This window comes from Staurois parvus, unplaced genomic scaffold (genome assembly GCF_062004578.1).
Source record: "Staurois parvus isolate SC_StPar_1 unplaced genomic scaffold, SC_StPar_1.0 ptg001270l, whole genome shotgun sequence".
In the NCBI taxonomy this organism is placed as follows: domain Eukaryota; kingdom Metazoa; phylum Chordata; class Amphibia; order Anura; family Ranidae; genus Staurois; species Staurois parvus.
The window spans coordinates 441,405-459,035 of NW_028319066.1; the positions used below are offsets into that span (position 1 = coordinate 441,405).

Sequence of the window (17,631 nt, forward strand, 5' to 3'; positions counted from 1 at the left end):
GTCCAGCGGGGACCAGATATAGTGAATGCAGGGTCCGGGGAGACCAGATATAGTGGATGCAGGGTCCAGGGAGACCGGATATAGTGAATGCAGGGTCCGGGGAGACCAGATATAGTGGATGCAGGGTCCGGGGAGACCGGATATAGTGAATGCAGGGTCCGGGGAGACCAGATATACCGTAGTGAATGCAGGGTCCGGGGAGACCAGATATAGTGAATGCAGGGTCCGGGGAGACCAGATATACCGTATTGAATGCAGGGTCCAGGGTTTAGCAACACTTTAAGGACAAGCATACAAGAGCGCCCTTCCGCACCACAAATCCTGTGTAGGAGGCAAATCCTGAATAAATTGCCTTGAATCCTGATATGTAGGCTGCTGTGAGAAACTCCAGCCCCATGCTGTTGTTAAAAGCATGACCACAAATTACAGCTCTGAGCCCGAAATGACTGTGTGAATTGCAGGATTGTGTACTCAGGGGGCGGGGTTTGGTCTGTGGTTTCTGGGGCTGATATTCTGCGCTGTTCTGAGACGGCACCACAAAGAAGGCTGCAAGCGTTGTAGAAGGGATAGTACGTGTCATTTGGTTGGATGGATGGCTGTTGTGTGAAAATCTGAGTGTTGCACGCTCTTCATATGAAATTTACGTCTGATGCAGAAAATTGGAGAAACAATGACCTTCCCCCTACAGCAACAGGATCTGCAGGTAAGTACTGGAGCTTGCTGTACTTTTTGTCTCAGTATGGTGTCGGACAGGTATTTTACATACCATGTCTAATTGTCAGACCAATGTCCTGGGGAATAACAATCAAAGTAATCAAATCACAGGATGCAAGGAAGGAAACAGCAAAATACAAGCATTTGACATCTCTGGTTTGAAAATGCTAACTGCTTGGCTGTGTTTAGCTTCAATACTACTGGAGCTAGCACTGAGATCAGAATAGACTGAGTGAAGTCAGAACTGTTAAACATGCTTGCTTTCATAGCTTCCAACGGTCCCTGATTTGGAGGGACTGTCCCTCTTTTAGAACAAAATCCTTCTTTCCCTCTTTACTCCTCATTTGTCCCTCTTTTTGGTCTGATGTATAGACCTCTACAAAGAAATGTACATTTTAGTTACTAGAAATGTTATACCGCAGTAAACCGTACATCCGACCACTAAATAATTGGATTTGTTTGTCTGAAATGTCGGTATAAAGAAAATGTAGTGGTGAAATAAAATAATTTACGGGTCCAACCAATCATTTATTATTTATGGTCCATGTAACTTGGGGCATCGCAGGGGTATGTCTTTCACCTACGTATATACTTTATATGAACATGTTCCCCTTTCCCATCTCAGAAAGTTGGGAGGTATGCTTGCTATGGTAGATTCAAAATAAAAATAGCAATCCCCTGTGCTATTAGTACTCTAAAAAATAAAAACTATAAATAAAAAAATAAGTCAAATTGAATCAGGAAAGCAGCTACCACCCAACAGTGCAATCCCTCCACTGGGTTAACGAGTGCTTCCAATATGACATCACAAATCAAATATCATATAACCTCATACCATTGCCCTTTATCATAAGTAGATTCCCCCAGTATTTAGCATCCTTTTGTGAATGTTCAAAACAAAAATATATATATATACACACACATATACATACATATACTGTATATTACATATATAGATAGATATAGTGTGTATGTATATATATATATATATATATATATATATATATATACACACACACTTTTTTTATATACAGACATATGCAGTATATTACACTTAGATAGATAGATAGATAGATAGATAGATAGATAGATAGATAGATAGACTGTGTATATGTATATACATTTTTTATATACATACATATGCAGTATATTACACACATATATATATATATATATACTGTGTTTTTATATACATACATATACAGTATATACAGTCATGGCCGAAATTGTTGGCACCCTTGATATTTTTCCTGAAAATCAAGTATTTCACACAAAAAAGGTATTGCATTAACACATGTTTTGCTATACACATGTTTATTCCCTTTGTATGTATTGGAACAAATATAAAACAGAGGCAGAAAAGCAAATATGACATAATGTCACACAAAACCCCAAAAATGGGCTGGACAAAAGTATTGGCACCCTTAACCTAATATTTGGTTGCACACCCTTTGGAAAACATAACTGAAATCAGTCGCTTCCTATAACCATCAATAAGCTTCTGACACCTCTCACCCGGAATTTTGGACCACTCTTCCTTTGCAAACAGCTCCAGGTCTCTCTTATTGGAAGGACACCTTTTCCCAACAGCAATTTTAAGATCTCTCCACAGGTGTTCAATGGGATTTAGATCTGGGCTCATTGCTGGCCACTTCAGAACTCTCCAGCGCTTCTTTGCCATCCATTTCTGAGTGCTTTTTGACGTATGTTTGGGGTCATTGTCCTGCTGGAAGACCCAGGATCTTGGACGCAAACCCAGCTTTCTGACACTGGGCCCTACAGTGCGACCCAAAATCCTTTGGTAATCCTCAGATTTCATGATGCCTTGCACACAGTCAAGGCACCCAGTGCCAGAGGCAGCAAAACAACCCCAAAACATCATTGAACCTCCACCATATTTTACCGTAGGTACTGTGTTTTGTTCTTTGTAGGCCTCATTCCGTTTTCGGTAAACAGTAGAATGATGTGCTTTACCAAAAAGCTCTATCTTGGTCTCATCTGTCCACAAGACGTTTTCCCAGAAGGCTTTTGGCTTACTCAAGTACATTTTGGCAAACTGTAGTCTTGCTTTTTTATGTCTCTGTGTCAGCAGTGGGGTCCTCCTGGGTCTCCTGCCATAGCGTTTCATTTCATTTAAATGTCGACGGATAGTTCGCGCTGACACTGATGCTCCCTGAGCCTGCAGGACAGCTTGAATGTCTTTGGAACATGTTTGGGGCTGCTTATCCACCATCCGGACTATTCTGCGTTGCAATCTTTCATCAATTTTCCTCATCCGTCCACGACCAGGGAGATTAGCTACAGTGCCATGGGTTGCAAACTTCTTGATAATGTTGCGCACTGTGGACAAAGGCAAATCTAGTTCTCTGGAGATGGACTTGTAACCTTGAGATTGTTGATATTTTGCCACAATTTTGGTTCTCAGGTCCTCAGACAGTTCTCGTCTCCTCTTTCTGTTGTCCATGCTTAGTGTGGCACAGACAGACACACAATGCAAAGGTTAAGTGAACGTCTCTCCTTTTTATCTGCTTTCAGGTGTGATTTCTATATTGCCCACACCTGTTACTTGCCCCAGGTGAGTTTACAGGAGCATCACATGCTTGTAACATTCTTATTTATCCGCAGTTGTGAAAGGGTGCCAATACTTTTGTCCAGCCCATTTTTGGAGGTTTGTGTGACATTATGTCGAATTTGCTTTCTTTCCTCCCTTTTTTTGTTTTGTCCCAATACACACAAAGGGAATAAACATGTGTATAGCAAAACATGTGTTAATGCAATACGTTTCGTGAGAAATACATGATTTCCTGGAGAAATATCAAGGGTGCCAACAATTTCGGCCATGACTGTATATATATATATATATATATATATATATATAAAGTGTAGCTCTTAAAGCATAAAAAACCAAAAATGTACAGTCCAATGTAGGAGTCCCATACACCAACCAATCATCGTGCAATCTTCAATCGATATACTCATTCTTGTCATGATAGCCTTTCATACAACACTGCCCATCCATTCCCACATGGCTGGAACACAGACCTCACACATGATATAACAGCCTCCATGCAGCACCATTAATCCGTTCCTACAAAGCTGTAAAACAGCTAACTATAGCATCCTCCATGCAACGCTATTCATCCATTTCTATGAGACTGGAACACAGAGCTCACACTCTACAACAGCCTCCATGCAGCACCAGTCTTCCATTCCTACATGGCTGGAACACAGACCTCACACATGCTATAACAGCCTCCATGCAGCACCATTAATCCGTTCCTACGAAGCTGTAAAACAGCTAACTATAGCATCCTCCATGCAACGCTATTCATCCATTTCTATGAGACTGGAACACAGAGCTTACACTCTACAACAGCCTCCATGCAGCACCAGTCTTCCATTCCTACATGGCTGGAACACAGAGCTCACGCATGCTATAACAGCCTCCATGCAGCACCATTTATCCATTCTTGCGAGGCTGTAAAACCGAGCTCACTATAGCATCCTCCATGCAACGCTACTCATCCATTTCTATGAGAGTGGAACACAGAGCTCACACTCTATAACAGCCTCCATGCAGCACCACCCATCCATTCCTACATGGCTGGACCACAGAGCTCACACTCCTAACGTGCTCTCCAAAGTTTTTACTTAACCGTTTAAAAAATGGGTTTGAAAGCACCCTACGGACATCGCCCTTTAGCCAGAATACTTCACAAGATATGTTAGACATGTTTTTTTATATAAGACATGCCTTGCAGGATAATATATCAGCTTTTACATTCTTGTATTTGTTTCAGTTGCTGGCATAGAGTTCATCAATCACTTTAGACAGAATGTGTAAATATTAAAAAAATAATGCTTTGAGCCTATAGAATCTCTCTGCTGCAGTTATAAACCCTCCAAGACGACTGGCTGCAGGAGGCAGAAAACACTGAACCCCTGTGATCTCTTATACACGAGCATGCTAGGGGCATACAGCCTAAAATGCTGGCTTTTCCTGCTCAAGGGACGTCCAGGTGCTTTATGCATCCACCCATAGATGTGAATGGCTCTGCATGGCTGGAAATTGGTATACGCTGATACTCCTGTCAACCCACCTATTATGTACAGCAGTATATCCGCACACAGTCATTCATGTCTATGGGTGGCTGTAACCAGCACAGGGCTTCCCTGGCATGGAAAAAAGGCAGGATTTTATGCTGTACACCTTTAATGGACAATGTGTATGAGCCTCTGCTTACCATTTACTGATCCCAGTCATTAAAAGGCTTGACCAAATGTCAGCTGAATGCAATCGGCTTGCATGTCTCCCTATGAGACTGTGTAGAGGGGGAGAAGTTTATGAGGACAGATTAGAGGAACAGAATTTATTCTCTCTTGAGAAGAGGAGATTAAGGGGGATATGATCACCATGTATAATACATAAGGGGGGATATGATCTCCATGTATAATACATAAGGGGGATATGATCTCCATGTATAATACAAAAGGGGGGATATGATCTCCATGTATAATACATAAGGGGGGATATGATCTCCATGTATAATACATAAGGGGGATATGATCACCATGTATAATACATAAGGGGGGATATGATCACCATGTATAATACATAAGGGGGATATGATCTCCATGTATAATACAAAAGGGGGGATATGATCTCCATGTATAATACATAAGGGGGGATATGATCTCCATGTATAATACATAAGGGGGGATATGATCTCCATGTATAATACATTAGGGGGGATATGATCACCATGTATAATACATAAGGGGGATATGATCTCCATGTATAATACATAAGCGGGGATATGATCTCCATGTATAATACATAAGGGGGGATATGATCTCCATGTATAATACATAAGGGGGGATATGATCACCATGTATAATACATAAGGGGGGATATGATCTCCATGTATAATACATTAGGGGGGATATGATCTCCATGTATAATACATAAGGGGGATATGATCTCCATGTATAATACATAAGGGGGGATATGATCTCCATGTATAATACATAAGGGGGATATGATCTCCATGTATAATACATAAGGGGGATATGATCTCCATGTATAATACATAAGGGGGGATATGATCTCCATGTATAATACATAAGGGGGGATATGATCTCCATGTATAATACATAAGGGGGGATATGATCTCCATGTATAATACATAAGGGGGGATATGATCTCCATGTATAATACATAAGGGGGGATATGATCTTCATGTATAATACATAAGGGGGGATATGATCTCCATATATATTACATAAGCGGGGATATGATCTCCATGTATAATACATAAGGGGGGGGGGATATGATCACCATGTATAATACATAAGGGGGGGGATATGATCACCATGTATAATACATAAGGGGGGATATGATCTCCATGTATAATACATAAGGGGGGATATGATCTCCATGTATAATACATAAGGGGGGGGTATGATCTCCATGTATAATACATAAGGGGGGATATGATCTCCATGTATAATACATAAGGGGGGGATATGATCTCCATGTATAATACATAAGGGGGGACATGATCTCCATGTATAATACATAAGGGGGATATGATCTCCATGTATAATACATAAGGGGGGGGGGATATGATCACCATGTATAATACATAAGGGGGGATATGATCTCCATGTATAATACATAAGGGGGGATATGATCACCATGTATAATACATAAGGGGGGATATGATCTCCATGTATAATACATAAGGGGGGATATGATCACCATGTATAATACATAAGAGGGGATATGATCACCATGTATAATACATAAGGGGGGATATGCTCTCCATGTATAATACATAAGGGGGGATATGATCACCATGTATAATACATAAGGGGGGGATATGATCTCCATGTATAATTCATAAGGGTGGATATGATCTCCATGTATAATACATAAGGGGGGATATGATCTCCATGTATAAATACATAAGGGGGGATATGATCTCCATGTATAATACATAAGGGGGGGATATGATCTCCATGTATAAATACATCAGTGGTTCATATAGTGAACTCGGTGTAGAGTTATTCACCCTGAGATCATCACAGAGGACAAGGGGGCACTCTTTACTTCTGGAGGAAAAGAAATTTAATCTCCAAACACGGAAAGGTTTCTTCACAGTATGAGCTGTGAAAATGTGGCATAGACTCCCTCAAGAGTTGATTCTGGCCAGCTCAGTGGATTGCTTTAAAAAAGTCCTGGATTCTTTCTTGGATACACAGAATATAACTGGATATAACATTTATAGGTAAAGTTGATCTAGGGGACATCCAATTGCCTCTCGGGGGATCAGGAAGGAATTTTTTTCCCCTGCAGGAGCAAATTGGATTGTGCTTTGCTGGTTTTTTTGCCTTCATCTGGATTAACTGTGGGTGTAGGATTATAACTTTTTTTTTTTATGGTTAAACTGTATGGTCTTTTGTCTTTTTTCAGCCAGACTAACTATGTAACTATGTAAGGGGGGTGTCCATTCCTTCCACTCAGGTGTCAGATTACACTAAGCTCAAAGCCCCATGATGTTTTGTATGTGACGTCAGATCCCCCTGCCTGCTGGAGCTGAAAAATAGCCTTTGATCTGTGTGTTTTAGAAAGCTGTAGAGAAGAGAAGACTGCAGATAGACAGGTACAACGCATGTAGGAGCGTTTGTTTCATCTCTGTGTATCGCGTGAGGCTAGTCACTTCACTGGGTACATTTAAAGTGGTTTACAACCACTTTAAATTAACAATCAGTGAACGAGGTAAAAAAATACAAAACAAAAGGCAAAAAACAACACAGGGTAATAAGTGAGCCAGAAGGAGGAGTAGACAAGTGGGCTACGAAATGTCCAGGAGGTGAGAATGGTCATAGACGTATATCAGAGCACAGCCTTTCTCAGACAGGTTTCTGTGGAATTCTAGAGTACCTCCAGAGACTGTAGGGGGTTCCTTGAGCTGTTGCTGATTGAACCCCCATTCAATGGTACGTACATAGATCCAGGCCCAAAGCCATGACACCAATGATCTGTTTATCCCTCTGTAAATGGGGCATTCTTCTCTCTGGCTATCAATGTAAAAGGCATGAGGTTCAAACTGAGCTTCAGAATGGGGAAGAAAGGGAATTTAAGTGACTTTGAATGTGGCATGGTTGTTGGTGCCAGACGGGCTGGTCTGAGTATTTCAAAAACTGCTGATCTACTGGGATTTTTAAGCACAACCATCTCTAGCGAAATCGAGAATCTTCAGACCAGGCAACGTTTTTCCAATCTTCTATTGTCCAATTTTACTGAGCCTGTGCAAATTGTAGCCTCTGTTTCCTGTTCTTAGCTGACAGGAGTGGCACCCGGTGTGGTCTTCTGCTGCAAGGTTTGACATGTTGTGCGTCAGAGATGGTATTCTGCATATCTTGGTTGTAACGAGTGGTTATTTAAGTTACTGTTTCCTTTCTATCATCTGGAACCAGTCTGCCCATTCTCCTCTGACCTCTGACATCAACAAGGCATTTTCATCCACACAACTGCCGCTCACTGGATATTTTATTTTTTTCGGACCATTCTCTGTACACCCTAGAGATGGTTGTGCGTGAAAATCCCAGTAGATCAGCAGTTTGCGAAATACTCAGACCAGCCTGTCTGGCATCAACAACCATACTACGTTCAAAGTCACCTAAATCCCCTTTCTTCCCCATTCTGATGCTCGATTTGAACTTCAGCAAGTCTTCTTCACCACGTCTACATGCCTAAATGCATTGAGTTGCTGCCATGTGATTGGCTGATTAACAATTTGTGTTGCCAACAGGGGCGGACTGACAACTCATGGGGCCCCCGGGCAATAGGGGATCATGGGGCCCCTGTGTCCTTGCCCAAACTCAAAGTACACCCAAAAAAGCCTATAAAAGGTACCAGGGGCGTTTCATGGGGCCCTCCACTGACCCTGGGCCCCTGGGCAGTGCCTGAGTGCCCGAATGGTCAGGCCGCCCCTGGTTGCCAACCAATTGAACAGGTGTACCTAATAAAGTGGCCTGTGAGTGTAGTTCTAAACCCCGATGAAGGGGGTGAAGTTTGGCCCCTGAAAAGCGTTCTCTTTTTGTTTTGGAAAAAGTACCTTTGGACTATAGAACATTTATTTCTGTTGTTTCCTAGAAATAGAAAACCTGCATGATTCTAATATTAGTTTAGTTTTATTGCAATTTTAAAGTAAATCATGCTTCACAAAGAGATGAAAAACAATACGAAGTGACCCACATAAAAGAAAAATATATTTGAAATATATTTTAAAAATATTCTGTCCAAATATATTGACATATAGAAATGCTACAATTTTGGCCATATTCAATATATTTCAAAATATATTTCAATATGTATACTGTATGTTCAAATGCGTTTTTATTACAAAATATCTGAAAAATATTTTTAAAAATACATTTCAAATATACTGTATGTCTTTAAAAATACAAATCTACATTTTTGGAATGCATTTACAAATATATGTAAAAAAACATATGTTAAAATGACTTTTTTATATGTAAAAATAAGTATATATTTTGAAATATATTCTTCAGATTTTTTTTAACATATAAAAAAGTAATTTTAACATATATTTAACATATATTTGTATATGCATTCCAAAAATGTATATTTGTATTTTTAAAGACATACAGTATATTTTGAATGTATTTTTAAAAATATTTTTCATATATGTTGTAATAGAAACGCATTTCAACATACAGTATATATATATATATATATATATATATATATATATATATATATAAATATATTGAATACGGCCAAAATTGTAGCATTTTAATATATGTCAATATATTTGGGAAGAATATTTTTAAAATATATTTCAAATATATGTTTCTTTGATATGGGGAAACAAGCTGCTGCATTCAGCCTAAGAAAATAGGGAATGTGGGATGGTGGTCAGACAGTTGGAATTTTATTCTTACTCTTCACATCTCTGAACACATAAAAGGAAAGTATTGGGAGAGAAGTTCATAGGCTGTGGTGTACTAGAGGGTGCTAGTCCCAGGCTATCATATTTATCCTTTACTATACTGCTTAGCTATTGATCTGAAACCACTAGTTATAAGATCCCTTAATGGGGAACCTGTTCCTAAGGAAGAGTAATTTGCTGTGGTGCAACTCAGAAAGTAATTAAAGTGTATGCATGAACTATGTTTTTGTTAGTTTTGGATAGAATTAGAAAGGGTTAAAACCCCTGCCAGTGTATTTTTGCTGTCAGTCTCCTGTTGGGGAAATTTCCCTTCACTTCCTGTCCAAGCAACAGAAAGTAAAAAAAATCTTTGCGAAGTGGCTGGAATTTACTTCTTAGACAGTTGTCACTGGTGGAGGTATCCACTGGAAGATTTCTTCTGATATTTGTTCTGGTGACAACTCAGATATTTGGGATTTTTAATCACCTTGGCAATGGTCATCAAGACAAATAGGGGTTTATTTACTAAAGCTGGAGAGTCCAAAATCAGACTCCCTTCTGCATAGAAACCAATCAGCTTCTAACCTCAGCTTGTTCAATGAAGCTTTGGCAATGAAACCTGGAAGCTGATTAGTTTCTATGCAGAAGTGAGTCTGATTTTGCACACTCCAGCTTTAGTAAATAAACCCCATAGTGTCAGGATGCTAACTATACCAATGTGGACCCTGTAAGCGATACCCAATGAGAGATGGTAGGCCTCCCGAAGAAGAGCAGTCCTACAGCCGATTCATGGTAAAGCAGGGCATCACGGGACTGGTAAAACCTGGGAGCTGGATCTGCCAAGTAGGAGCCACGCTGCAGCAAACTGCAAGAGAGAATTCCTGGAAATGGGTCTAGGTTTACTATGGAATGGATAAGACCTGGGAGTTGGATAAGGACATGGAATAGGAGGATGATCCTTCATGAGAGCAGGTGACATGGGATCCCCCAGTGTTTAGAATCTAATATCCACCAAACGTTACCAGGGACTCTCTTGCAGAGGTTTGTGCTTTGCTGAGAGAGAGAATTCCTGGAAATGGGGCTAGCTTTGCTATGGAATGGATAAGACCTGGGAGTTGGATAAGGACTTGGAATAGGAGGATGGCCCTTCAAGAGAGCAGGTGACATGGGATCCCCCAGTGTTCAGAATCTAAAATCCACCAATATCTACCAGGGACTCCCTTGCAGAGGTATGAGCCTTGCTGTGAGCTGACCACAGCTCACAAACCCCTGGGTACGCCCTGCTCTAAGTACCACAGAGAATGAGTTGGAGGTCACTGGGAACAGTCCAGAAGTCAGGGCTGGCTGTGAACACAGACAGTCAATAGCAGGCCTGAGGTCTGAACAGGCAGCAGACAGGGATAACCAGGAACAAGTCAGAGGTCAGGATGGGCAGCAGCCATTGATAACCAGGAACAAGCCAGAAGTCAGGAAAGGCAATGGACAGGAATAATTAGGAACAAGCCAGAGGTCAGAACGGGCAGCAGAGATAATCAGGAACAAGCCAGAGGTCAGAATGGGCAGCAGACAAGGATAACCAGGAACAAACCCAAAGGAATCAAATCAAGGATACAGGCTGGATAGCAGGAAGGTGTACTGGGGGCTTGGCATTTAGCTTGCAAGAGCGTTGCTCGGGCAGCGAGTCAGAAGTTGCCCCGAGTTTAAATAAAGCAGGCAGAGGAAGCCGCTCTGATTGAGTATGACAGTTTCAGAAGGAGGTTGGGGCTGCAATGCTCTGATTAGATGTGGTGATGACATATCAGTCAGGAGGCAGAAATTGGACATGGCTACGACACTCTGGGTAAGACCTGGAGGTGTGGGTGGATGGGTGCCTTAGAAGCAAATGCGGTGCTGGAACAGGGAAGGCAAGTAGCACTGACATACATAGAGTGAATCTACCTAGTGGGGTCTCAGACAGCAACAAAAACCTATCCACATGGGACGCAGTTATATGGAAAGCTTCAGGTATCATAATATTATTTATGAAAAAATATATGTACCGATAGCCTACAAAAACACCACTTTGGTAAAAACAATTAAAACAAAGTGGAAAATAACCACATTGCCTAAAAAAAAATTCCCCAAAATTCTGAAAATACAAAAAGTCCCCATATCATATACAACGTTATTCACAATGTAAATTGCAGGTACACCCGGATCCACAGTCCTAGAAATACGCGTCTTAGCCACATGAAGGAGAGACAGTACTCGAGTGTCAACGGAAAATATATGACAGTGATGGCGTGATCAATAGACACCTCTTCCCTAGTGAAAGATCAAATGTAATCCACCAAGATACACACAACAAAATATTCCACTCCAAAAACCGTAGTCATATATGAATATTAGATATACATTGCTGACTCATGAAAGCTTCATCAGTCAGTTGGTGTTAATAGTTTGATCGTATGATATAGGCAAAGAACTGTTCTGAAGTTCCAGCAACATTTGTTTCGTATATATTTCTTTTTATTACAGGTATTTATATGCCACTGACAATTTATGTAGCACTTTACATATTGTACATTCACATCAGTCCCTGCCTTTAAAGTATAACTAAAGGCATGTTTTTAGTTTAGTTTTGGATGGAGTGGAGAGGGATTACAACACTTTTCAGGTTGTTGCTGTCTGTGCCCCTGTTAGAAAGATTCCCCCTCTCCATTTGTCCTGTTTACCATTATCTTCAAAAGTGAAAGTTAAAGTGTTACTAAACCCCGAACCCTGCATTCACTATATCCGGTCTCCCCGGACCCTGCATTTACTATATCCGGTCTCCCCGGACCCTGCATTCACTATATCCGGTCTCCCCGGACCCTGCATTCACTATATCCGGTCTCCCCGGACCCTGCATTCACTATATCCGGTCTCCCCGGACCCTGCATTCACTATATCCGGTCTCCCCGGACCCTGCATTCACTATATCCGGTCTCCCCGGACCCTGCATTCACTATATCTGGTCTCCCCGGACCCTGTATTTACTATATCCGGTCTCCCCGGACCCTGCATTTACTATATCCGGTCTCCCCGGACCCTGCATTCACTATATCCGGTCTCCCCGGACCCTGCATTCACTATATCCGGTCTCCCCGGACCCTGCATTTACTATATCTGGTCTCCCCGGACCCTGCATTCACTATATCCGGTCTCCCTGGACCCTGCATTCACTATATCCGGTTTCCCCAGACCCTGCATTCACTATATCCGGTCTCTCCAGACCCTGCATTCACTATATCTGGTCTCCCTGGACCCTGCATTCACTCTATCCGCTCTCCCCGAACCCCGCATTCACTATATCCACTCTCCCCAGACCCTGCATTCACTGTATCTGGTCTCCCCGGACCCTGCATTCACTATATCTGGTCTCCCACAGTACACACAACATGCAAATGCAATTATTTCAGTAAATATAAACTGCTAAATACCTTTTCTCATCAGCAGTATATAGTAGTCTTGTGACTGAGCACTGGTTAAAACTTGTAGGAGACGTTTTCATTCTGCTCTGACTGTCCTATGAGGCTGCATGACCCCTAACCCTCTGTCTGGACAGTGCTGATTGGCCCTGTGCTGATCACATGCACCCTCCCAAAGGAAAAAAAACCTCTCTAGCCATACACACTAAACTGATCATGTGCAGAGTGACTCCTAGAACTCTGTACTATCAGCAGATGGATTGGGGACAGTAGAAGAAGGGGAGGATCAGAGAAGACAGGCTCAAACAGCCTTTTTACACAATGAGAATTAACCCCTTAGGTTCCACAGTGAGTATAACAAGCATTTACTGCATATACAGACTGATTTTACTCTTGGGGTTTTAGTAACACTTTAAAGAAAATCCCAAATTTTGGGCTGTCCCCAGAACAGGAATAGAGAGGAAATCTTCCAATGGGACACTAGTCCTGGTGAAAACTGAAAGGGGTTATAACCCTCCCATATTCTATCTAAAATTAAAAAAAAAAAAGATTTTGTCTTTTAAAAGGAAGTGTGGGATTTGAAAAAAAAAACAATCATACCTAGGTGGATGCAGCATTGGCCCGATGCCAGCTGCCACTCAAACATCTGGGTGGATCCCAACATTAAAATCGGGATCCCTCCAGAGTCCAGGGTCTGGACCAGCTGACGTCAGCCGACAGAGGACTTTAGCCCACTGTCAGCTTAATACGGGTCACAGGAGTGCAGAACTAGGTACACTTGGGGCTGTGGATAAGGGGGTACCACCGGTCCTCCTGTACGGGGCCCAGGCCAGCAGGGGGGCCCAGCCAGCTGGGTGAATCGGATGTGGGCAGGGAGGGTGATCAGCAAGGCAGTGGGGGGATGGGCAATTACTGGAACTGATCCCCTATATCGCTCTCTCTAATGCAGCTGAAAGCTGGCTTCTTTCCCTCTGCATTCTGCTGGCATTAAGCTTCGGTAATTGCCCTCCAGCCACACCCATCACCCTCCCTGCCCACCATATGTTTCCCCCTGTTGCCCACGCCCCCTGCATGCCCACATCCCCAAAGTGCTGCCGGCTTCCCTCCTCTCCTTCCCACTGGCAGCTGCAAGAGAGTGGGGGAAGGGTCAAGTAAATATGTCACATTTACCAGCCCCTTCCTTTCCTGAATGAACACAATGTGTGATCTCTGGTACCGATCACTATGTTCATTCATAACTGAAGCATGATAAACTGTGCTTATTTGGTGGGGGGTGGTGGCCCTTTCAGGTTGGCTGTATGGGGCCTCTTGGTTTCTAGCAGCAGCCCTTGGTACAGTCCTATGACCCAAAGGAGAAGTAGGGCCAAAAGAGCTATAAATGGTTTGGACCAGCTTGGACATCATATCATACAGTACTTCACTAAGGGCTCGTTCACACTAGGCTGTTTTGCCAACGCTTGCCAAACGCCCCTATAGCGTTTGGCAAGCGTTGGTCCGGTGTTTGCGGAGCGTTTTTAACGCTCGGCAAACGCTCCGCAAACGCCGCATGCGCGGTTTAGCGGCGGTTGCTAGGCGTTTGCCGAGCGTTAATAACGCCCCACAAACGCCTATAATGCATTTGAGTGGTGTTACCGCTCCGCAAACGCCCCGCAACCGCGTCGCAACCGCACCGCAAACGCCGGCCGGGCGTTTGCGGAGCAGCACCATAGACGAGAATAGGAGGCTTCAAAGCCTCCTGACTCGACCAGAGGCGTCCGTTTTGCCGCGACGCGACGCAAACGCTCCTGTTAGAACAGCACCATGTGCTGTAATGTGCAGAGCTGGCAGAGGCGTTTGGGAAGCGGTAAAAACGCTTCCCAAACGCCTCTCTGCCGCCTGCACACAAGGCTAGTGTGAACGTAGCCTGACTGTTGTCTGTTTAGTGTTTAGATTTTCTTAAAATTGCAATGTCCTTTAACTACCATGTTTGTTCCAGGGTCCCTATGCAGAAGCACAGCATGCACCAAGCGAGGATCGATGAGCCACCTTTAATGTGACATTCATGGAGAGGCAGGTTTTCATATACTGGACGGCCTTTCATATCACCCTACTGTGTCAATTTATTAACGCATATTCAGGTCAGTAAAAGAAGAATCCAATTCTAATTATGGTTGAACTGGATGGACTTTTGTCTTTTTTCAGCCAGACTAACTATGTAACTAATTGGGTAGCAGCACCTTCCTTAACCACCTCCCGTCCGGCCGTTGTATATAAACGGCCGGACAGTGGCAGTGCCGGGGCGGGTGGCCGTTTATAAACGGCCTCCCCGCACCCTGCTTGTGCGCGCTCCCTGGGAGCACGCAGCACCGCGATCCGGTGCCCGGTGCCCGCTGTGTCACTTGTGACATCATTGCTTACTACATGTGAAATCTGTGAGTGATCACAGCGGTCACATGGTACAAGGCTATTCACAACAGCCTTGTACCATGTGACAAACTGTGACCAATCACAGCTCATTCAGTAGTTCTCAATGGCTGCAAGAATGCAGCTAGAGAGCAGAAATTATTGCTTTTACAGCCTTTATGGGTGTAAAAGCAATCAGTGTAAAAAAAAAAAAAATCTTCAACACCCCCCACAAGTAGTACAGTGTCTCTATGCTGACACTGTACTGCTAGGGTGACAAGTATGTAAAAAAAAAACATAAATAATAATATAAAAAAATTAAAAAAAATTTAAACATTTTTTTAAAAATTATAATTTTTGGTTATAAACTAATTTGGGTTATTTTTTTTTACTAAAAAGATAACGGCATAAATTTTGGCCAAGATTATGAAGAAAGATTATTTATTTGCAAAATTTTATAAGAAAAACACTTTTTTTTTTAAATTTTTTGGACTTTTTCATTTACATAGCAAAAAAAATAAAAAATCCCAGTGGTGAATAAATACCACCAAAATAAAGCTTTATCTGTCTCAAAAAAATTCTAAAAAATTCATATGGGTACAGTGTTGCATGACCGCTCAATTGTCATTCAAAGTGTGATAGCACTGAAAACTAAAAATTGGCCTGGACAGGAAGGGGGTAAACGTGTCCGGACTGGAAGTGGTTAAAGCTGAACTTGGGAATCATCAAATATTGTCTAAATCCATTTGTCATGCATAACCTTCTTGAATCTTGGTGTGCTTTGTGTATTTCCTGTAATAAAGACCGCTCACTGTGATGTCACTACTACTTTTACAGTGTAATATCTGGGTTTGGTGAATTTATAAGGAATATACGCGGTGGTATCAAAACGTTTCGAGACTAGCTCTGTTTACAAGAAAGTACTTTATTTAATCTACGTTTGCACACTATCACCTTCAGAATAGTCCCCTTGCACAGCAATACAGCGCTCCCATCATCCTGCCACTTCTGGAATATGTCCTGGAAGTCTTCTTTTCGAAGTGTGTCAAGCATCTTATGGATCTCTGCAATGTTGTCAAAATGGCGAACTTTGAGCTGGATCTTCATCTTTGGGCAGAGGGTGAAGTCCGCAGGAACCAAATCTGGTGAGTAAGGTGAGTCCAAAAATGAGATCATTGCAGCCTGGAGCAACACGGCGCATGTTCAAATCACACGTGAAGATTGCCTGGACTGTTCCGTATGACACACGGACAATGGGAGCAATGTTGTGGATTGTTCTCCGATGATCATCATGCACAAGTTGCCAAATGGTTTCAACACTGAACAGTTTCGGGGGTTGAGCTCGTTGAAGGTCTTCCAGTGATGTTCTTCAGCTCTTGAACTCAAAACACGTTGAACGTCTCATTACAGCATCGTCATAAACTTGCCGAATCATGTCAAACGTCTCTGTGGCAGATTTCCCCAGTTTCATGCAGAATTTCACGTTTGCTCTTTGTTCTAACATGCTGTCCATGATGAAATAGCAACCATGGTAACGCACATGATCAGAATAGCACCAGTTGCACAGCTCCCGATGTACTCAGAACAATGTCTCTTGGCATACTGATTTATGAAGGTAGGCACTCCCTGTGACTGTGTGTGCAGCCTTGTGCTGCTATCTTTTGCCATCTTACAAAACTAGTCTCAAAACTTTTTGATACCACCTCGTATATGTAAATGAAAGTTACAGCTTTAAAAAAAGAAAGCCAGAGACATGTCTAAATATAACCAATCATCATCTTCCATATTTGCTCTAGAGCTACATTTATGTCAATGCCATAATCTGCACCCTGCATGCTGAAAAGGCAAGAATTGTGGCAGCACAGTGGCTAAGTGGTTAGCTTTTCCACCTGGCAGTACTGGGGTCATTGGTTCAAATCCCAATCATGGCACCACCTGCCTGGAGTTTGCATGTTCTCCCTGTGCCTGCGTAGGTTTCCTCCAGGTACTCCAGTTTCCTCCCATAGTCCAAAGTCATGCTGGTAGGTGAATTGGCTCCTGTCTAAATGTGTATGTATAAATGTGAGTTAGGGACCTTATATTGTACACCCCTTGAGGGTTAGGGACTGATGTGAATGTACAATATG

At 42.3% G+C, this 17,631-nt stretch overlaps 1 protein-coding gene across 1 annotated transcript in view; it reads left to right on the top strand.

Moving 5' to 3' along the window:
* Window positions 1–558: 558 nt before the first annotated feature.
* LOC149437677 (interleukin-12 receptor subunit beta-2-like) overlaps window positions 559–17,631 on the top strand; it is an 80,358-nt gene continuing 63,285 nt past the window's right edge. The window contains exons 1-2 of the mRNA XM_089660738.1: window positions 559–703; window positions 15,099–15,240. Of these exons, the coding sequence (XP_089516864.1) occupies window positions 15,165–15,240 (76 nt within the window). The 5' untranslated portion in view covers window positions 559–703; window positions 15,099–15,164. The remainder of the gene's footprint in view (window positions 704–15,098; window positions 15,241–17,631) is intronic.